General features: G+C 38.9%; 2 protein-coding genes and 2 long non-coding RNA genes across 5 annotated transcripts; all 4 read left to right on the top strand.

The window, feature by feature from the left end:
• The first annotated feature begins 3,289 nt into the window (after positions 1–3,289).
• LOC118559230 lies at positions 3,290–19,712 on the top strand. Its single transcript, XR_004928710.1, has 3 exons — positions 3,290–3,479; positions 19,449–19,507; positions 19,627–19,712. It is a non-coding gene; the product is annotated as an uncharacterized LOC118559230 (long non-coding RNA).
• On the top strand, positions 4,580–11,119 carry LOC118559229. 2 transcript variants are annotated; one of them, XM_036129901.1, is made up of 3 exons: positions 4,580–4,616; positions 7,271–7,312; positions 8,070–11,119. In XM_036129901.1, exon 3 carries the CDS (start codon positions 8,091–8,093, stop codon positions 10,764–10,766), a length of 2,676 nt encoding a protein of 891 aa, XP_035985794.1. In that variant the 5' UTR covers positions 4,580–4,616; positions 7,271–7,312; positions 8,070–8,090; the 3' UTR covers positions 10,767–11,119. The 2 variants fall into 2 exon arrangements, 1 of the variants encoding a protein (XP_035985794.1); XR_004928709.1 differs by lacking the exon at positions 4,580–4,616 and having other exon boundaries at positions 8,070–8,103; positions 10,612–11,119.
• LOC105929611 lies at positions 11,164–13,979 on the top strand. The gene is made up of 4 exons (XM_036129902.1): positions 11,164–12,105; positions 12,228–12,395; positions 12,598–12,693; positions 12,966–13,979. The coding sequence occupies exons 1-4, from the start codon at positions 11,176–11,178 to the stop codon at positions 13,281–13,283; spliced, it is 1,512 nt and encodes a 503-aa protein (XP_035985795.1). The 5' UTR covers positions 11,164–11,175; the 3' UTR covers positions 13,284–13,979.
• A 270-nt stretch (positions 19,713–19,982) lies between the features above and the next one.
• LOC118559231 lies at positions 19,983–21,399 on the top strand. The gene is made up of 4 exons (XR_004928711.1): positions 19,983–20,149; positions 20,353–20,496; positions 20,613–20,711; positions 20,974–21,399. It is a non-coding gene; the product is annotated as an uncharacterized LOC118559231 (long non-coding RNA).
• Positions 21,400–23,244: the final 1,845 nt, after the last annotated feature.

The raw sequence follows: 23,244 nt of genomic DNA, 5'->3' as shown, positions 1-23,244 counted from the left end.
TCTCCCAATTAATAATTGCAATGATTTATCTCTTTCTGGAATTCCTGTAAAGTCTGAAGTTAAATATCTTGGGGTCACCATAGTTAAAGAGCAGACAGCAAGAGTTAACAAAAACTTTAATCCAATTATACTCTCCTGCCAGCAAAGATTTAATCTATGGTTACAGAGAGATCTGACTATCACTGGTCGAATACTGCTGGCCAAAACTGAAGGTCTTTCTCGACTTGTCTATGCAAGTTCAGCCCTTAATGTCCCAAATAGCCGTTGCACTGAAATTGATCGTATACTCTTTAATTTCATTTGGAAAAAAAAGCCCCATCTTATTAAGAAGAATGTCATGATCAATAAACTAAATTCAGGTGGATTTAATGTTCTGGACTTTAATACCCTGCATTCTACATTCAAAGTTAGGTGGATCCAAAGATATTTGAAAACGCCTAATTCAATGTGGCATTGGATTCCTACACAAGTCTTTAAATCCTTGGGGGGGCTAGACTTTTTATTAAGATGTAACTACAAAATAGAAAAGCTTCCTGTTAATCTATCCTGCTTCCATAAACAACTGCTTTTATCCTGGACTTTGGTTTAAAAACATAACTTTTCCCCTCATAACTGTTATATTTGGAATAACCAAAATATTTGTTTCAAGCATAAATCCTTATTTCTTCAGAAATGGATGGACAATGATATCTTATTTGTTAAACAATTATTCAATGAGGATGGTCAACTATTTAATTATGGTGAATTTCTTGGTAAATATAACTTCCCTGTGACCCCTAAAGAACTTGCCATCGTCTTTGATGCTATTCCTGCAGGTTTAAAATTTCTTATATCAACATCAGGTGGCGCCATTGTCCAGCGTCCAAGTTTTCCAGAATTATTTATTGGTAATTCAGATCCATTTTTTAGTATTAAAACTGGAAATAAACATATAAGAGAAATAATCCAAAGGAATACTGTTTGCAAACCTGCCTCAATCTTTTTTTGGAACAATCTTTATTCAGATATCAATTGGGAACAAACATGGTTGTTGCCAAGAAAGTTTTTTGTATCAAATAAAGTATGGGAAGTTTCCCTTAAAATTTTACACAGGTGTTATCCTGTAAATTCAGTATTGAACAAATATATTGCAGATATTGATCCTTTTTGTTCCTTCTGTCACATTGAACAAGAAACACTGACCCACCTTTTTTGGGAATGCTCTTTAAGCAAAATCTTTTGGTGTGACTTCAATAATTTTGTCAACAAGAAATGTAATATACTTATTCTATTGAATATTAAACATGTTTTCTTTGGTATTTCCAAGTACAGTAAGTCTGGGAAAGATTATATTATAAATTTTCTTATTTTGTTAGCCAAATTTCACATACATGTTTGTAAATTTGCTAAAAACAAACCCAACCTCACTGTTTTCAGAGCTTATGTAAAAGGTTTTTTGGACTCCTTAAAAATATGCACCAATTCTAAAGCTATAAAACTTCTAACTCTAAGCGATGAAGTTAATTTATAATCTGTAATTTCCTTTGTCTGTTTCATGAAATCTTGTGGTTCTGTTACCCCAGCACCTCGAGCATACTACTGTCTGCAGTTGTATATTCTTTATCTGTAAATAAAGTTTGTATTAAAAAAAAAAAAACGCACGTCACTGCTCCCACCATACCACAAAAATGGCCGAACAGGATAGATTTAAAGAGATTTGCTCTCAGATGGACCTCAGAACAGGGTTAAAATGAGGGAATGGGGGGTGAAATTAATAAGGAATTCTGACCAAGGCATTGCAGTTCCACTTTATATGGACCACAACTCATTGATGCAGCTAAAAAGCATGATGTGGCCCCTTTAATAAAAGTGTACCATAAGTCTAGCCGGCTTACTAAACTAATGATCACATTATGACCAATGAATGAGTGAATTGAAAGAGCAGGAACATTGCTGAAAAATTAACAACATTAAACTCCTCTTATCTCTGTCAGCTTCTGCAATGTTATAACAACAAGCAGTTTTCACACTTCTCAAATGATGTATAAAGAAAAACAGTTGCTTTTATAGCACACAATCCTTATTTTGATGATTATGTCTCTATAGTGCTACAGTGCAAATTCAGTATTCAGTTTTTGAACTGCTGCAGTTTTTTGGTGAAAATGGGGGGGAGGTGGGAGGCTGAATTATAAGGCATTCTCCCTCGTCCACTTGTGTGAAAAAAATACATTAGGTATTCTTGGATCACAGGAGATGTTTTATTTTAAAGTGTAACTCCCCCGATTTAAGGGCATAACACCACAACCAGACACTTTTGGGAAAAGAAACGCCACCAAAGTGGTAGATTCAAAGAGAGAGATGGGGGTGCTGAGTACTGCGAAAGTCCGGACGAAGGAAAACTGTGTTTCATTTCCAACATGAGACCCACAACTGAGAGGAGGTCCTCAATATTACACAGTGGTGCTCCAGGAAAAACCGCATCCAGAACACCAGCAAGACCAAGGAGTTCATTGTGGACAAAGGAGGTCCAGGAAGACTGAACACGCTCCTCTCTTAATATACGGGGAGGTGGTGGAGCGTGTGTTGAAGGTCCAACAACAGCTCTTCTTTCTCAGGCAACTGAAACGCATTGGACTTTCTGCTCTCTAAAAACAGAAAGTTAAACTGTGTTTCTACTTAAAAGTATGACAACATAGTGAAGCCTAAAAAATAGTGAATTTTAATTTCTATGTCTTTAATGGGGCATAGAATTGTATTATATCTCTAATTGTTGCTATGGGAGGCCCCAACAATTGTGTTTTTAAAAATGTACACAAATACACTTAAAATGTTTATTTTTGAACAGCTGCTAGGTTATTATGCATCCGCATGATGCCAAAATGATTTCATTCAAATATCAGCACTTAAGATATCCCTTAGCAGACATTTGAAAACCCACTTTCCATATATTACGGCGATAGAGAAGTACTTGCTTAAATTTATCACAGTTTTTGAGATACTTTGCTCAGTAAGTGTGAAGATGTTTTCCTGCATTTGGAAAAAACAAAAGGTATGAACCTGATTCTTTGTGTAATCTGCTGATTTGACTTAATGCACTAAGATGATTTCCACTCAATTTGATCGTAATTTAGTTTGACTTGTTGCTACTAATTTGTGAAAAGGTAACATTATCAAACTTAAATATCTGTTTTTACAACTTTTTAACAGAAAAGCCCTCCAGGGGATGTACGCTCTGGAGATGGTGATAGCGCAAGTCTGCAGAAGAGGTAAAGTTTTATAACAATCCCAACTTGTTTCCATGTAGTTTTAATTTATCAGACTTTATTTTCCTGTAACAAATGACTTGGACACCCACAAATTTGACATTTTCTGCTTATTTTTCTGATATCAGGCTACAGAGAGAGGCATGGTCTCCCATTTCCACCACAACCCCTGATACCAGCGAGGCTCCCAGGACTAGAAAAACCTCCTTCTGGCAACGCTGGTCTCTTCATAACAAGGTATGTGTAGCAGAGCTGATCATTTTAATTAATAAGCAGCAAAGAAAAGTGGTTGTAATTTGTGAGTGTCAGCACAGTCTGAGCTCATCTGTGTGGATTTAGAAGAAAAAGCAGACCCATCTCCCACAAAATGTGGACAGGATCACAATCCTGTCACCCTCTGTGACAGAAAGGAGGTAAAACAGCAGTTTTCATCAACAGCAGTTTTATATTTTATTATTTTATGTAGGAAAAACTCCCTAATTCCCTCCTCCCACTCTAACAAACTACCGTCTAAATGCAGCTGTTGGTTTTACATGTAAAGTTTGTGGCACTTCAATGCAAAATTTGGAGAAACCGTAGGTGGTATGAAAATAGAGTCTTCAATTTTAAAACAATATGATGGATTTCTCTAAAAACAGAAAGTTAAACTGTGTTTCTACATGAAAGTATGACAACATAGTAAAGCCTCAAAAATAGTGAATTTTAATTTCTATGTCTTTGATGGGGAATAGAATTGTATTAGATCTCTAATTGTTGCTATGGAAGGCCCCAACAATTGTGTTTTTAGAAATGTACACAAATACACACTGTAAATCCGAATGCTCAAAATAATTAATTAGAATAAGTAGAATGAACTTAAAATCATCTTAGAAGTTCTACTTACTTAAAAATGTTGAGTGCCAATAGCTTGTTCCCTCTTTTTAAGTTATTTAAACTATCAATTTTTGCTTAACAGTAACTTTTTGCAGGTTAATTAACTGCTACTTAAAATAATTTAGTCAGAGTTACTTAAAATATGTGGATTAAACATGGATTTAGCTTTTTTTTTAAGAACTGAACTCAATTAAATTCAGATAGATTTATATTTGTAAATGTATAAATTCTCTCTGTCTCTCTCTTGCGCGCGCGCACGCACTCACTAAAGAAGTACATAAAAAAAAAAAAAAAAAAAAAAAAATATATATATATATATATATATATATATATATATATATATATATATATATAAAATCATTATCGCTTTCTTCAAAGAAGAAGAAGAAGAAGAATCATCATCTGTTCCACCGGAAGTGCTTTTCTTTTGTAGTATTTGCGCGCGTTCTTCAGACAGTAGACCAGAGCCGACGAGTAAAGCCGAAAAAAAGACCGGGAGACTTAAAGGGGAAGTCCGGTCAACAAGGAAAAATCAGGGTATCGTTAGCTATAACTAAAACTAATACGTTTGTGGTTATTTAATGAACTTATCTTTAATCAATAAGAAAATAAAAACATAAATTGTCGTCTGAATCACTGTGTATGGGGGCTGACATTACTGCCCATATTTGGGCAGTGAGGGGCGTTTGACATCACATCCTGGGGCGTGGAAAAGCGGAAGCGGCGACAGCATTTCTCTCCGCTTTCCATGCAAAGTCAATAGGAGCCGTTCTACACAGCTGCGATCATCAACAATTTTTTCGGATTTCCAGAAGACTTCACCACTGACATTCCCAAGAGCTATTGCTGAAGCAACAATGCCCACGTGCATGGCCATCGGATGTTCCAACACAACTGGTAAAAGTGGAAAAAACATTGCTTATTTCTACTTCCCGATTCATGAGCCACCGGGCTCGTTGCTGGATTGCCAACTTGAACAGAGCGGATTTGCCATCTAACTTCTGGCCAGAGAGAAAACACGTCATATGCAGCAACCATTTTGAAGAAGAATGTTTTGAACATGACATGCAGTGTTGTAGTCAAGTCACTATGCCTCGAGTCCGAGTCCAGGTTCGAGTCACCAGTGTTCAAGTCCGAGTCAAGTCCAAGTCATTAAAAAAAAATCCGAGTCGAGTCCGAGTCGAGTCCACTACTCATCCGAGTCAAGTCCGAGTCGAGTCACTATTGACGTGTGATGTATGACATGAAGCAGTAACATTCCATTGCACTAATAACTCTTTCGCTGTAGTTACCCTTTGTTTTACTCGGTAAAACTACTGCTTTTTCCAAGTCTAAGACGTCTCCTAACCATGGTTTTTAAACATTGTTGTTATGGAACGCGCAACAGCGACTCGAGGTACGCTGATAGGCCGCATATGAAGGATGTTAAAGCCGCAAGCGGCGTCGATCGGCCCTCGCAGCCAAGCGCGCTCCGGCCTATTGGTCACCGCCGCGGCTCCGGCCGGCGGGCGGTGTTCGCGCACCGACGCGGTGCCGGCCGGCGGGCGGTGTTCGCGCAGTGTTCGCCGGCCGCCCGCCACCGCAGATGCATTTCCCTCGCCCGTCCACCGGGCGATTCCCACAAACGCGTTCGGCAGTGTTCCCCCATGACTCACAACAAATCGATGCAGGTCGATGCAGCGAGGAGATACAGCCGTTGGATAATGATAATGCATTTGGCCACCGGACCGGACTAAATTGTTCGGCGGGTCGGAAAATTTATACCGATTCCTGGACGGTGACTACAAACAGAAAAAAAAACGGCCGAGGACGGCATGAATGCCGAGCAGGAGAAAAACAACGACTTACCTTCCTATCAACTCGGCCCGTCTTTCCGAGCCCTCGACACTCAAGCCATCGTTTGAGCTGAACGTTGGTATGTTGTTCCACAGTTCTACCAGTAAAATGGGCGCCTGGACACCCTTTTGCGAAAGTTTAACAGCTGTAAAGTCGGTCATATGTATCTGTTGCATGTGTAATGGCTGGCTGCTAAGTGCGCTCTCACACTGTTTGCCCTACATTAGAGGCAAGGGGCGTTGCTCATGAGATGGTGACGTCACGTGCGCGGTACGGCATTTAGATATTAAAATCATACACCAAATAATATTCTAATGACATATTAAAATTATAGCCTAATGATATAAAAAAAGTCGAGTCTTTTTCTCAATTTCCGAGTCAGAATGATCTGAATGTAGGAGTCCGAGTCCAAGTTCGAGTCATCAGTGCTCAAGTCCAAGTCAAGTCACGAGTCTCTAAATTTAGCTAATGACTCGGACTCGAGTTCGAGTCTCGGACTCGAGTACTACAACACTGATGACATGAGAGCGAGGATTTTCGGTAAGTTATTTTTTATTTTAGAATTTTTATTTAGAATTTGCGGGGATGGTCACCGAGCAGAGTGGCGGAGGGATACCACATGTGATGTGGTATCCCTCCGCCCCAGCATGTGCTGGAACGCTCTTATATTTTAATATTTATACAATAATGACCACCTGCCCTATTTACTAGAGGGCAAATGTATAACTTAAGTCACTTCAGCGATCTCTCCTCCGCTGTGTGTGTGCGCGCGCTCCTCTGCAGCGCCGGCAAAGCCGTCCTGCGGCGGAACGCGCGCACACACACACACACACACACACACACACACATACACACACACACACACGCGTGTATACATATATATTGTAGGACCCGACTGAGTTTCCACTGGAAATAAGTACGCTGGATTCCGTCAAAAGTCCGGTTTCTGTCAAGAAACTCTTCTAAAAAAATCCATATCGCTATCAGATGATGATAGCTCCACGGAGCTCTCATCACTGTCACTAAGTACTTCATCACTCTCTGCTTCGTACAGAGCACCAGTCGTCGCCATGTTGGAAAATAGTGCGCCGTGACAAACAGAGCGTTGAAACTTGCTCAACTGCGGGTCCGCCGAGTGACGTAAAAAAATGGGAGGTGACAGTACTATTCTTGACCAAGATGGATTCCTCCACATAAACATGATTAAATGAAAATGATTCATAATTAAAAAAACATATAATTTTTTGCACAGTATGTAGTAGTTTTATATTTAAAGTACTTTCAGCAGTTTGAATTCTGATTTTGACCGGACTTCTCCTTTAACAACAAGAACCGCAAGTCCGCAACACTGAGTTGTGAATGTAAGTAGCCAAGAAGTTGCTTGAATGTTTGTTCCTGGGGGTTAAACGTGTTTTTAAAACGGACAAAGTAAGTTACGTTAGCTAACCGTGGCTAACCGGTTAGCTAACGGTTAGCGTGGCTAACCGTTAGACGGTTAGCAAGATAACATGCAAAGTCACCCTGCCAGTTAGCTGTAAAGGCTACGTGGCTAGGCTGGTAGCTGTAAAACCTGGTGATGCCTAAGTTGCAGTGGTGGATGAGGTATCACGGCAGAAGCTAACTAAAGCATGATGTGCTGTGCATATGGCTAGAAAATGTAACTGGAAAAAAGTCCAGTTTTTTTATTTTTTTACTTTTTGGAAAGCTAGAGATTGAAGTTATTCTCTGAAACTTAATTTAGCTGATTTTTTTTTTTTTTGTGATTGGTAGGAAAATAAGTTATAATCTAATAATTTATGAATGCTACTAGCCCAACTTTATGTAACATTGAAGCAGTGGTTAGCGCGCACGACCCATGTTTGGAGGCCTTAGCCCTCAACGTGGCTGAAGCAGGTTTGACTCCGACCTGTCGTGTCACTAGTGCCGTAAAAACCTAAAGAAAATTGTAATATAATATGAAATGTTACAGATTGAATAGCCTAAAAGGCATCTTTCACATTTACTTTTTAATTAAAGTTTTTGTATTTTGCTGTACTCCTTTTAGAGGAATATGACTGCAGGTTTTGAAGAAGGTTTAAACCTGTAAAATAATATTGTTTTGTATGTTTGGGTTTTCAGGTTGCTGCACCTGCAACAAATATGACTTGGCAGTGTAAGTTGTGTTCAGCTTCTTTTACCACTCGGACATATTTATTAAAACACTGCAGACTGCAGCACAGCCACTTTTCAAAAATTAGCCCTCTCCCATGTCTCCATGATGATTGCATGTGCACATTTCAGACATTTAGTGCACTGAGTACTCATCTGTCAAGATATCATACGCAAGAACGTAAGAGCAGTGCAAAGGAGATTCAGGAGCTTGTCACCTTCAAGTGTCCTTTATGCACATTTCAGCAACCTTTTTCTGAGTCTGTGCTCCTTAGTCACATAAGAACACACTTAAAAAAGCATGAAACAGTGGTATGTCCATACAAAGACTGTAAATATAGCACAAACGTATACTCTTCATTTAATTCCCACAAAAGTAGATTCCATCAAGGGAATATTGTATCAGAGTTTGGTAGCGACATTGTCTATGAGCATACTCAGAATCTCCAAGCCACCAGCTCTAATGTAACTATGAATGAAGAGTGTCGATTTCAGTGCACAGAAATGCAGGATGATGAGCAGTGTGCTACATCAGCACTAAAAAATCAGCTCAAACTTAATGCTGCATCTTTATTTCTAAAGATGCAGGCTATCCTTCATGTGTCAAACTCAGCTACACAAGAAATAGTTGATCACTTGAATCAGATATTCTCTTTATCTCAGCCATTAATCAAAGATGCAGTTAATGACATATTGCAGAGACATGGTCACAATATTACTGACTCCACGCTCAATGAAGTCGTCAGGGCTGTTATGGATTCTAATGTTGTATTTAGTGCTACATCCAAAGGTGCAGAGTTGTCTTCTCATAAGCGAAGAAAGACATTTATAGAGCACAATTATCCATTGGTAATGCCAGTAGAGTACCATTTAGAAGCACCTGGTCATACCATTATGTATGTTCCAATCCTTCAGATGATTCAGGAGCTGTTTAAAAATACAGACATCCTGAATAAGATCAAAGAACCAAACTCTGAGCCTGGTTATTATGTGTCATATCGTGATGGCTCTCATTTCCAAGAAAACAAGCTACTCTCAACAGAAGATCTACACCTAGCAATCCAGCTATATATTGATGATCTTGAAATTGCTAATCCTCTTGGTACATCACGTAAAGTTCACAAACTTTGTGCTTTATACTGGGTCCTAGCAAATGTGCCGCCCAAGTATAGATCAGCAATGCACACTATACAATTGGCCCTTCTAGCTAAAGTGACAGACCTCCAGAAATATGGATATGCAAGTGTACTTGCACCATTGGTTCATGATGTCAACACGCTAGAACAAGATGGTGTTTTCATTGAATCCGTTGGTCAGAATGTGAAAGGCACCATTTTTTGCGTTTCTGCTGACAATCTGGCTTCGCATGGCTTAGGTGGTTTTCTGGAGTCATTTAGAGCAAATTATGTTTGCAGATTCTGCATGGCCACAAGTGAACAGTTTCAAATCACTGAGGTAAAAAAGGAGACATTTGTTCAGAGAACCAAAGCGAGCCATGACCTTCACGTACAAAATGTCCTCCAAGATGACAGTTTAAGCAGCCAATTTGGGGTTAAAGGTGACTGTGTTTTGCGTGAGTCACTTGAGTACTTCCATCCTATTACAGGTTTTCCTCCAGATCTACTTCATGATCTTTTGGAAGGAATCGTTCCAGTTGAACTTTCTCTTTGCATTAAAGAAATGATTCGGCTTAAGTACTTCACTTTAGATTATTTGAACCAAAGGATCACGTCATTCCCATATCAGCACACTGATAAAATAAATAAACCACATCCAGTTCCCAAAACATTTATGTCTCGGGGAACGATTGGAGGCAATGGGCATGAAAATGCCACGCTGCTGAGACTACTTCCCCTACTTGTGGGCAGTAAAGTACCAGAGGGTAATATTGCATGGGAGGTTTTGATGGACTTGAAAGAGGTAGTTGAATTAGCTCTGTGCCCATCATTTTCTGATGAAACACTGGACTATTTTGTTTGCAAAATCAGTGACCACAGACAGATCCTACAAGAGGCTTTCCCTCAGTTTAGCCTTCGTCCTAAACATCACTATGTGGAGCATTACCCCACCTTAGTTAAGTGCTTTGGACCCCTGGTTCATGTTTGGACCATGCGATTTGAAGCAAAGCATCGCTTTTTCAAGAGAGTGGTGCATGATGCTCAAAACTTCAAAAATGTCTTGAAGACCCTGGCGATCCGACACCAACACATGATGGCCTATCACCTTGGTTCACCATCATTTTTCAAACCAAAAACGCAAACATCCAGGGTTGACTCTGTTTTGGTTTCAGCTCTGGCAGAGGTAGCTCAGGCTCATATTAGAGGACAAACAACTAGTGATGTTGTCTATAGTACATCAAAGGTGACCATTGATGGCACAGACTACACCACTGGAATGTTTGTTTCCGTTGGAATCAGTGGGGGACTGCCAAAATTTTGCAGACTAACACAGATCTACCTTGTGAATCACAATGTTTCTTTTCTCTGTTGTGATTATGACTCCTGGTATGTAGAGCATCTTCGATCCTATGAGCTGTCAGCCATACAGGGGAGCCTGTCTATCCACCTGCAATCTGACTTGAATGATACAACCCCACTCTCTGCATACAAGATTGGGAGCTTGCTGATGCTGACTCCCAAGAGGTTCATACAAGTGAGACAAAATTAAGACCACTCTACAGTAAGTAATTTTTTGTGCATTGGAAAATGTGCTTCCTGATCAACCATTATACGCAACATACATGACATGCATTTTGGAATTGCACTCTTTGGTAACACATTCTTAAGATAATGTCCATAATGGATTAAAACACAAATATTACTGGCTTATGTTATGGAAGTTATAATATACTGTGTGGCCTAGGTCCAAAATTTTTTTTTCTTTTCTATAAAGCACGCTTTATAGAAAAGAAAGTTCTAATGCTGAACACGTTAGAAGTTGTCATTCATGATTTTAAACATTTAGAAAGCCTTATAAATGCACTATGATGTCCATTTACTGATGTGTTTTTAACCTCTACATTTTTTCATTTATTAGTGATGGCTACAAGTTTTGTGGGGCTGAAGCCCCACAAAACATGATCCTTCGTGTCATCGAGGCGGACCGTGTGAGAAAATTAAAACTCAGCTCCCGTCCAGCCTCTGTTGATGCCCTGATTGATATTTTAAAACAACAGCTGGAACTGGACTGTGACTTTAGTTTGAAGTACGAAGATCCAGACTTTGATGGAAAACTCACTTGCCTTGTTGACATAGAGGAGTTGCCACAAAAAGCCTGTGTTCATATTTCACTTACACATGATTCTAGTTCTCTTGCATCTACTGATACCCTTTCAGATGTGTCATCTCCAGAACGTCTCAGCAGACTGCCTCCGGGTCCATTTCAGATTCCCACATTTGCATTTGATATTGAGCTGACACTTAGAGATGGGAATGCTAAATTTGAAAAGAATGATAAACCTCTACAGTTGTCAAGGGACCAGAAGCACAGTATTTTAGAGAAACTGGCATCTACCATATATGGTTTCAAGGCCTACACCACTGATAAGGAGATAGCAATGGTGGCTGAAGCTCTTGTGAGGACACATCCCTGTTTAAAGGAAGTAGGATCCGACAGTGGATGGAGTGGCTGGAAAAACAGCATCAAATTTAAAATGGGAAATTATAGGACCAAGATGAGAAGAGCTGGATGTCAGGAGGTCACTGTAAATGCTGGAAAAAGAAGCCGAAAAAATCCTGACAACGAACCCTCCCACTCCAACATAAAAAGACCTAAGTGCGCAGAGGTCAACTTTCTGCCCAACTTTCCGCAAGGACAGGATCCCTCAAGTCTTGACCATTTGAGGCAGGCTATTGTTGAGGAAGTAAAGAAGACTGAGAGAAACCTCCCTCTTATCAGTCAAATGATGCAGACCACATTTGCCTTGCGACGACAGACTATTGTGATGTCATGCCCACCGGTCAAAGAGCTACTGGACCTCTGGCCAGCTCTTCAAATGCAGTCTGAGGTAATGTGGATCAGCTCTTTTGTTGGTTTTATATTTGCTACTGTATGTCACTTTGTAATGTTACCAAATTTCATTAATCGTGAAAAAATAAGAATTACTGTACTGTCCTTTCCTCAATGCAGGTGTATGCAGAGTTCCAAAGGATAACAAACCAGAACCTACCAAACACTTTCTATGCCCAGCTTGATCGGCACACTCCTCGCTTGATGGCTTTATTCAGGCAGAAAGCTTCCAAAACTGGAAAGACTGCTGACGCTTTGACTTACATTTTCAAAGTCCATGATGCAGAGGTGATTATACATTTCACAGGTCTACTGTTTGTAGTTTAATGCTTCAGTTAAGCTTTTGGATTCCACAATTGCATCAGATAAGTCAGCAGGCTATCATAGTGGATTTATGTGCAGATATTTGTAATTAATTGGTAATTAGTTGGAACTGTTTGGCATTGGCTTTGACTAGTGAACTGTATTTACATTATTTTTATTTTCTCAGGAAATACATGATGTCCACACAAGACGGACCACTGTTCTCCATGCCCTTCCTGTTTATCTACATGAGGAAATCTCTGAAATCTTCAGATCATGTGTGGTAAGTCTTAAGTAGAGAGATCTCAGGCCTGCCCAGTAGGGCTTTAGAAAAGTCAGCTGCAAAGAAAATCAAGTAGCCGTCATTAGCCTAACAGTGGTACACATAAGTCATCTCTCATTCTCAGCAAACAAGAGCACAATGCAGCAGAATGAACAGGAGTCTTTTAGACTGTATTCATCTTTAATAATAGGACGATCATCTGTAATCAAAATTGCTTCAGCCATAGTTTCTGTAAATGTGATTAGTATATGATCCCCTTTCATTTTTTTAAGGACGGAATGGATGAACCAGACCTGGGGGATGCATCAGTGGCCCTACTTACAACTGTCAGTGACAATGCCGCAAGTCCAGTTCACTACCACCCAGTGAGAGTCTCTGTTGTCCTAGAGGGGGATGTGGTTGTCAACCTTCCCAGGCTTGCTGATGCCTTCGTGGTAATATTTGGATTGATTTATGCTCTACACCTCAGCTATCCTAAGGGACTCACCAACACTTTTGAGTTCACACAGAAAATCTTGCTTGGTCTTGATGACTCTAAACTATCACCTAAGCTGCAGACTCTTAAAAATGACCTGATGTTATATGTGTAACTCTAGACCCATAAAGGAATGGTGGATTCTGTTGGAGCATAGTCCACAGTCGCACGTCCATGTTTGTTCGTTGTTAATGTTAAAGTTCTGCTCTACTCAACTGGTTTTGAGACAAATGGCATAAAGTTGACGCTGCCCGTACTACTTAAATTTTGTTTTTAACTAGTACAGGAGTGTATTAAGTGTTTATACACTGTATGTTATATAGTATATTGTTAATCTAGCTTGAAGTTGCTAGAATTATATCAGATAGCCAAAGAAAGGCTACACACTGCCTTTGTACAGTTTTGAAATTTTTGCATATTTTGTTGTGAAGAATTTATAAGCAATTTTTTATGCATTGCTGCACTGCAGGTTTACAACCAGACGGCCAAAGGTGTGCCTTAACAAATGTTTCTTATTTCTGTATTTAATTTAATTTAATTTTATTCATTTTTCAGTTGTTTTTCAAATATTGTTTCGAGCAAATCTCTCTAAACTCTGATTTTTGGTCACCAACCAAGATTTGCTGATGCCCCCTGGTAATGTCGTATTAAAAGTTTTCTAAGTTATTTGTGACATTAAGATCTGTTCTTAATGTAATTTAAGCTTTTCTGAGTTTGAAGATTTCTACTATGGTTTATATTAAAAGATAAACAAAGTTTTCAGTAAGTAGACTTGTTAATTGTTTATATATATATATATATATATATATATATATATATATATATATATATATATATATATATAGTGTTTTAAAATACAACAGAAAGGTGTATGCAAAAATTCAGAATAGAAAAAAAAAACTAATTATTTTTTACTTTTGTGTCAATAGTACTTATTATCTTTAAGGCAAGGCAAGGCAAGGCAAGGCAAGGCAAGGCAAATTTATTTATATAGCACAATTCAGTACAAAGACAATGCAAAGTGCTTTACATGATTAAAATATAGCAAAATAAAACAGAATAAGAGCAAGTAGGAATAAAATATAGAAAGAAAATAGAACAAAAAACTGGTGATTCAGTTAACTAGGACAGTTGAAGGCAATTTTAAACAAATGTGTTTTTAATCTTGATTTAAAAGAACTCAGGCTTTCCGCACTTTTACAGTTTTCTGGAAGTTTGTTCCAGATAATTGGAGCATAGGAACTAAATGCTGCTTCTCCGTGTTTAGTTCTGGTTCTAGGTATGCAGAGTAGGCTGGAGCCAGAAGACCTTAATGGTCTGGATGGTTTATACGCTGATAACAAGTCTGTGATGTATTTAGGAGCTAAGCCATTTAAGGATTTATAGACTAACAGAAGTATTTTAAAGTCTATTCTCTGAGATATAGGGAGCCAGTGTAAGGACTTTAGAACTGGGGTTATGTGCTCTACTTTCTTAGTCTTAGTGAGGACGCGGGCAGCAGCGTTCTGGATCAGCTGCAGCTGTCTGATCCACTTTTTAGGCAGACCTGTAAAAACACCGTTGCAGTAATCAATTCGACTAAAAATAAACGCATGGATTAGTTTTTCTAGATCCTGCTGAGACATCAGTCCTTTAATCCTAGAAATGTTCTTCAAGTGATAGAAAGCCGACCTTGTAACTGTCTTTAGATGCTTTTGAAGGTTCAGGTCTGAGTCCATCACTACACCCAGGTTGCGGGCCTGATTAGTGGTTTTTAGCTGAAGCGACTGAAGCTGTGTGCTAACTTTTGATCTTTCCTCTATTGGTCCAAATATTATTACTTCAGTTTTGTTTTTATTCAATTGGAGAAAATTTTGGCACATCCACGTATTGATTTCTTCTAGGCATTTACTCAGTGCCTGAACTGGTTCATAGTCACCTGGTGACATGGTGATGTAGAGCTGTGTGTCGTCTGCATAGTTATGGTAGCTGATGTTGTTATTTTTTATTATCTGGGCTAGAGGGAGCATGTAGATATTGAAGAGGAGGGGACCCAGAATGGACCCTTGGGGAACCCCAAATGGGATTTTTGTCATCTCTGATGTAAAGTTACCTACTGATACAAAAAAGTCCCTGTCCTTTAAGTAGGATTTAAACCAGTTGAGTGCTGTACCAGAGAGGCCGACCCAGTTCTCCAGGCGTTCTAACAGAATGGAGTGATCGACAGTATCAAATGCTGCACTAAGGTCCAATAGTACCAGCACGGTGGTTCTTCCACAGTCTGTATTTATATGGATGTCATTAAACACCTTGATCAGGGCGGTCTCTGTACTGTGGTGAGCACGGAAACCTGACTGGAAAACGTCAAATCGGCTGGTCGTTGTTAAGAAGGTGTTTAATTGTTGAAATACAGCTTTTTCAATAATCTTACTGATAAAGGGGAGGTTTGAGATGGGCCTGTAGTTCTGGAGTAGAAGTTTGTCTAAATTATTCTTTTTCAGCAGTGGTTTGATAATTGCTGTTTTTAGGGACTGGGGGAAAACACCTGACAGGAGGGACGTGTTTATTATCTGAGTCAAATCAGACATTATGACAGGTAAAACTTTTTTAAAGAAAGCTGTGGGGAGAACATCAAGACAGCATGAAGAGGAACTTAGCTGCTGAATGATCTGCTCTAAGCTTTTGTAGTTTATTTGGCTGAATTGGGACATTTTGTCAGGATAAGTTCCAGCTGAGTACCGCTTTGGTTCTGGAGCTGGTGTGGATGTACAAACTGATCCTCTAATTTTTAGGATTTTCTCAGTAAAGAAGTTAGCAAATTCGTTGCAGGCCCTGGTGGAGTGGAGTTCTGAAGCCACGGACACAGGAGGATTTGTTAATCTGTCGACTGTGGCAAATAAGACACGAGCGTTATTAATGTTTTTCTTAATGATCTCAGAGAAGAAAGATTCTCTTGCATTTTTCAGTTGTAAGTTATATCTGTTAAGTCTCTCTTTATAGATGTCATAGTGAACCAGGAGTCTATTCTTTCTCCACCTGCGTTCAGCTTTGCGACATTCCCTTTTTTCACTTCTAACTGATGGAGCATTTCTCCAAGGAGATTTTTTCTTCCCGTAAAAAACCTTCACTTTAACTGGAGCAATGCAGTCAATGATGTCTGAGACTTTAGAATGAAAGTTATCTACTAGCTCATCTACTGAGTTGCAGCCCAAGGTTGAGGTAGCAGAGTAAGCTTGAATAAAATTTTCTGTGGCATTGTCCTTAAAGGTGCGTTTTCTTACGATGTCCCTTTGGCTAAATGAGTCACTGGTAATGATACATTCAAAGGTAACGGAGAAGTGATCGGATAAGGCAACATCAGTTACATTGACCTGTGAAATGTTTAGACCTTTAGTGATGATTAAGTCTAAAATATGCCCCTGCTTGTGTGTTGGCTGTTTAACATGCTGAGTTAAACCAAAGTTTCTAAGTGTGTCACACAGTTCTTTTGCACTTCTGTCTTCAGGGTTGTCAACGTGAAAGTTGAAGTCTCCAACAATAATTAAAAAGTCATAATCAACACATATCACAGACAAGAGGTCACTGAAATCATTAAAAAAGTTTGATGTGGACTTAGGAGGCCTGTAAACATTCAGAAACATAGTTCGTACCGGGCTCTTTACCTGGAGAGCCAAATGTTCAAAAGAGTCAAATTTTCCCAAAAACACCTTTTTACACTTTAGTGAATCATTAAACAATGTTGCTACTCCTCCACCTTTCCTTTGCTGTCTGCTCTCACAAAGAAAATTGTAGTTTGGAGGAGTCGACTCCAGCAGAATAGCTGCTTCATTAGATTCATGTAACCATGTTTCTGTTAAAAACATAACATCAAGATTATTGTCAATAATGAAGTCATTAATTAAAAGGGATTTTCCTGACAGAGATCTAATGTTTAATAAACCCAGTTTATATGATTTGGTGGTTGATGGTGTCTTTGTGGCAGGTTGCATCTGACAGTTTATGACTTTTAAGTACGACTGATTATTCCTGTCTGTTTTCCTTTTGCTTTTCTTATTTCTGCCACGTATCATAACAGATATTCCATGTTCTCCGTCAGGAGGCCCAGGCTTATGCTGGTGGCGGTCTTGACTGATAAACGTACAGCCAGGGCCTGCTGCATATCACAAGGACGTTATGCGAAGGTCTTCAGGACAGGCATGTTCTGTGATATGTAGAGGAGGAGGAGGATCTGGACCTCTGCGTCCTTTGGAAGATGCTGATTTAGTCACAGAACTGTGGTTTTCAGAATTAATATGTGGAGAGGATGTCAACCGTAGACCAATCTTAAGGACTTTGTTCATGGTGTGAGAAAAATCCAGGAAAGGAACCTCTGGGCTTTGTGGAGAAGAAGGCGAGGCGGGTGTAGTCTGGATCGGTGTTCGTGACGATGGATTTTCTTGGTCCTCTCTTTGTCCTGCTGAGATCTGGGATGAATCCTCCTGTAGCTCTGATGTAGCCTCTTTCTGTGTCATCTTTCTGGCCATCTTTATCTTGGCTTGTTCGGGCTGCACTGGGCTTATCATTTGTTTAGGCACTGGATGTTCTTTGTTTTGGGACAAAGCTGATGCTGTATGGTTTACAGAATAGAAGATGTTTGAAATCAGTCGTTTTGCACCTGACCTATTTAGAGAGAAGCCATCTCTGTTGAACAGATGTCTTCTTTCCCAGAAGATGTTAAAGTTGTCTATGAAGGTTACAGTTGTTTCTTTGCATGTTTTTTCCAGCCATTTGTTTAGCATCAGAATTCGGGAAAAAATCTCGTCTCCACAAGCCACGGGCGGGAAAGGGCCGCTGAGAAGCACCTTGACATTTTTGCCATGAACTAAGTTCAACAGACGAATGTAATCCTCTTTCAATACTTCTGATTTTCTTATCCGGGTGATGTCGCCCAGGGCTTCAGCTTGTATTATGAGTTTTTCCAAGGTCGGGCGCTCTTTCAAGATCCTTGGAAGGATGTCTAATAAATCAGACACCAGGCCATAGTTCGAATTGTTATAAATTAACACCTCTGTGTTTTTCTTGTTACAGAAATGTTTAATCCCACATACAGACCCACTGCATAAAATCAGGGTCCTTGGCCCCGTGGCATGTCTTTTCTCTGATGTATTAGAGCGAAAGTCGTTGACGTACCTCTGAGTGTTGTCATGATTCTCCTGGGTCACATTTTGGAGCGGAGCGAATCTGTTTCGTAAAGGAATTCCAGCATTTCCAGCAGGTTTACTCCTATCATTTGTTGTGGGAACAGCCCGCTGTTGTTTCACTTGTCCTGGGACATCTCTCTGTAGTCTCGGCCAGTTTTCTTTGTCTAGGCGTGGGGTTCGTTGATCCTTTGGTCTTGCACCCTGAGTGATCCAGGGATTCTCATTTTCCTCAGGGATCTGTTTGTTCAGAGAGTTGCTGGGCTGGTGGTCCCCGTTTGGAGTCGCAGGCAGGGTTGTTTCATTTCCATACGCGCCGTTTACATCATAATTCAGTTCGAGTCGGCATATCTTCTGTTCTATAACGGCGATCTTTTGTAGAAGCGTGTCAAGGTCCACTGTGGTGAAGGTAGGCATCTTTGCAAAATCAAAATCAAAAATAAATAAAAAGAAAATAAATAAAAATAACTAAATCCAACTTTCCGTGGTTTTGGCAAAGAGATAAAAAGGAGATAAAAAGTAAAACGCAGGAAAATGCAAGCAAGCAGGGAGCAGAGAAAAAAGCGTCCGAGCAGGCAGAGAGGCGGAGCAGAAAACTGCAATCAGTTGCCACAAATATTTTAAGTTTGGAGTGAAATGATTTTGATTTGTAACAAGTCTATGCTTTTGTGTCAAGTTTAATGAGAAGATTGAAAGAAAAAACTAATAAATGTTAAGTTCATTGAACCTAAAATCCTGAGTCTTCATACTTGAAATTATTAAATTTGCTGGAGTTATTTCAATGAGAAAGATAAATGAATATTCTAAGTAGAATAAACTGAAGAATTTTGAGTTGACAGATTGATAAATTTAATTACATTTTTATTTTAATTTACATTTGAAATAAACTCAAAATATATAAGTTCTGTCATACTCAAATATAGGAGTTTTAAAACTCAAAAGAATTGTGGCAACTGATTGCCTTACTTTTTTTGAGTACTGCAAACTTATTCGGGTTTACAGTGCAGTTAAAATGTTTATTTTTGAACAGCATTGCTAGGTTATTATTTTTGACTTGTTGCTACTTATTTGTGAAAAGGCAACATTATCAAACTTAAATATCTGCTTTTACAACTTTTAAACAGATAAGCCCTCAAAGTGATGTACGCTCTGGGAATGGTGAAAGCTTAAGTCTTCAGAAGAGGTAAAGTTTTATAACAATCCTAATTTGTTTCCACATGGTTTTAATTTCTTTTTTTTCCCTGCCACAAATGACTTGGACACCCAAAACCTGACATTTTCTGCTTATCTTGCTGATATCAGCCAGCAGACAGAAGCACCCTCTCCTTCTACCATCACAACCAGCGAGGCTCCTAGAACTAGAAAAACCTCCTTCTGGAATTGTTGGCGTCTTCATAACAAGGTATGCATAGCGGAGCTGATTATTTTAATAAATAAGCAGCAAAGAAAAGGGGTTGCAATTTTTAAATCTCAGCATGGTCTGACTGATTTTATCTGTGTATATTTAAAAGAAAAAGCAGAGCCATCTCCAACAAGATGTGGACGGGGTCACAATCCATTCACCCTCAGCGACAGAAAGGAGGTAAATTAAAACTTCATCAACTGCAGTTTAATATTCTATCATCTATTTTTAAGTTGTCGTTATAGAAGTGTATGCCACCACAGAATTAATTTTATTTTTTTCTTTATTTTACAGTTGTTGCACAAGTGAGAAGTCTCAGGGAGGAGAGACTGGTGTCGAGTTCAGGGCCTCACCTGTTCTTGACAGTCCTGTCTCTGCTCACCATGAGCCGCATCTCCAAGCAGTCCAACAATGCTCCACCACGTATGAGTTTCTTTACATTAGACTTTTTAGAGGTCAACCCAATTTCAGTCATTACAAAGTAAAATATAATTATACAAATACAGATGTGAGATTGTTTTGCCCCAGGAATCATTGGTTACTTGTTCAGTTTTTTCTCCACTTGTCCTCAAATTAAACTAATAACTGTCTTGTGGACAGTCTTAATTTTTGTGTCTTCTTCATAGTATACAATGCACTGGTGATTTTGGGGATGTCGAAGATGGAGGACTGGATGGTCCTCCTGCATCTTCTAGAGAAGGAGACTCCCACACTGGCCAGAACAGCAGAGTGGAAGAGACTGTCTTGTCCTCTACTGCCACAGCACAGATGTGAGTTATTATTTAGAGCTCAATAATATTTATATTTTATAGTTTTTCCAAGTTTCAAATGAAAAGTCATGTTGATCTGTTTTTGTGTGATGATTTTTGTGTTGCTTCATTACCAGCATAAACAACCAAGAGGACTGCAAAGAAAGCGAGGCTGATGTCCAAGACAACATCCAACCTGCGTCTGAAAGTCAAGATAAGACTCCCGAGAAAGATTGGTATGAAAACTGTCTAGTCTGGATTCAGGATGTTTGAATAGAATCATGCATATGCACTTACACACTTAGTATTTTTTTTTCTATTTTTCTGTTGACAATTTCTCTGTTTCCACACTCAATATATATTTGACCTCCCTTAACTATCACAAAATAGTCTGTAGAATTAAAAACTAGGTACTTGGCATATTATGGTCTGCATGTTTACGTATTAAGAATGTTGTGTAATTACAGACGTCTGAATGTATTTGCGTTCTCTTTCCAGCCCTTGAAGAGCTAACGCACCTGCCATCAGGGCTTGCAAAATGATTCACATTTCTTTAACTTTTCCACATATAGTCACATTACAACCAAAAATACAAATACATTTTATTGGAGTCTTATGTGAAAGACAAAGTGGTATACAACTGTGATGTAGCAAGAAACTAATACATGGTCTCTTTTTTTAACAAATAAAAAACTGAAAAGAGCAACGTGCAAAAGTATTCAGCACCCCCCAGTAAATATTTCTTGGAACCGCGTTGTGCTGTAATTACAGCTGCAAGTCTCTGCCAGTTTTCCACGTCTTGTGACTGAAATTTTTGGCCATTCTTCTTTGCAAATCAGTTCAAGCACAGTCAGATTAGATGTAGAGCGTTTGTGAATAGCAGTTTTCAGACCTTATCAGATCCAAAGATTCTTGATTCGGTTTAAGTGAAAGGTCGACCGATACAGGTTTTTAAGGCAGATACTGAGTATTTTGACAACATGCAAATCGGTACCCGATACGTGAAAAGTAAAAATAATACAATTGAAAATGTTGAGTACAACACAAAGTATCTATCTTTTAATAATAATATTATTAATAAACATAAAGACACTTTTGACATTCTCTTTAATTTCATAGTAACATCTACCCAATTATATTTAATTACTCAAATGCAGACTTTGGTGAATTAAAATCTGCTATTAATTTGATTATTAAAATTGGCTAATTACAGCAAGTGTTTTCAAAGAACTGACCCAAATACTGTTCTTATACTGCTAGACCAAAAAAAGTTAATTTGTTTATTGTTAAAGAGTCAAATTAAATTATTCAAAATAATCTATAAACTTGGTGAATACAACAATTGAGCTAAACCCTTTTTGAAATTTTGGATCTAAAATAATTTACACGTTAATTTTCTACAAAATATCTGACATTTAAAATAGTTATATTTTGCTGAGCAGGTAAAACATTAATGTGATTGTTTTGGTTTTAAAAAACAATTGTGTTCATTTTTCATTCCTTTGACTTGACAATTTTGGCCCATGTACCGAAAAGTTAGGACACCCCTGCTGTAGAGGCAACTGCAGTAAATGGATGAAAACTCATTTTACATGTCAGACATGTATGAAAAAGGGTGAAATAAAAAGCTTCTAACTTGTGCAAAGCTCCTTTTAAAAAACACAAAACATTAATGATGGCTAGCAAACAATATAGAACATTTAAAATATAACAATAAAAAATAAACACTTAATTGTTTGTGCACTTCATGTAGCAGCACAAGGCCTATGTAGTGCAAATTACGTTCCCGAGAAATGTTCAGTTTGACTTATATATTAAACGTATTTGCTCTACTTAAAAAAATGACCTTGTTTTACTGTGCTATCCATTCTGCTTCAACTGGCCTGAAGGAAACTGTCAAAGACACCGTCTTACTTCAACTAGCTTTGTGACTCTCAAACTAAACTTAATAACAGTGACAAAAGATTTTCTTGTCGTGGGGAGGAGGAGGAAACCTCCTAGACTGACCACTGCTAAACATTATTTTCTGCAAAGTTAAATGCTTCAAGTGTTGTTGATTATTTTTATGCGCATACATGGCTTCATATCAACGAGCACTAACACAGCGGTGGCAGGTGGCCAGCTGGAGATCAGACATGTTTTTTTTAGACAGTGGAATGGAGTTTTATACCGACTTTAGCAGCTTAACCAGCATTGACCTGCGAGTTTCATTGAGTGGAAGTAAAAACCCTGCTCTGTTCTCAGTAAAACAGCTGTTCCCACCCGCTCACAGGGACTGACATTCAAAGGGCAAATACCGCTAAATTGTCAATCAGTTTGACATTAGCAGGCGCTCTCTGCCAGGGAGGCAGCGGCAACGTATGCGCGTCACGGGACGTCAAAGCATGGTGGCTGAATGCGCCAATGGATCGGCCAATGCATGCAGTGTATCGTCCCATCCCGATACAACAGAAAACACAAATATTGTATTTTTAACTGTCTGATTTAGTATTTGCCCTTTGAATATCTGTCTCGGTCACTGTGAGCGGGAGGGAACAGCGGTTTCACTGAGAATGGAGCAGGGTTTTTACTTCCATTTTCACTCACAGAAACTCGCGTGTCAATGTTGGCTTTTAAATGGTGGTTGAGCTGTTTAAAGTCGGTATAAAACTCCATCCCACTGTCTAAAAAAACATGTTTGTTTCCAGCTGGCCACCACTGTGTTAGTGCTCGTTGCCATGAAGAGTCGGCGTTTACACGCATGAAAACAATCACAACGCTTATAGCATT

Source organism: Fundulus heteroclitus, unplaced genomic scaffold (assembly GCF_011125445.2).
Source record: "Fundulus heteroclitus isolate FHET01 unplaced genomic scaffold, MU-UCD_Fhet_4.1 scaffold_249, whole genome shotgun sequence".
Classification (NCBI taxonomy): Eukaryota; Metazoa; Chordata; class Actinopteri; order Cyprinodontiformes; family Fundulidae; genus Fundulus; species Fundulus heteroclitus.
Note: the sequence above shows the minus strand (reverse complement) of the source record. Positions and strands in the feature narration are given on the sequence as shown.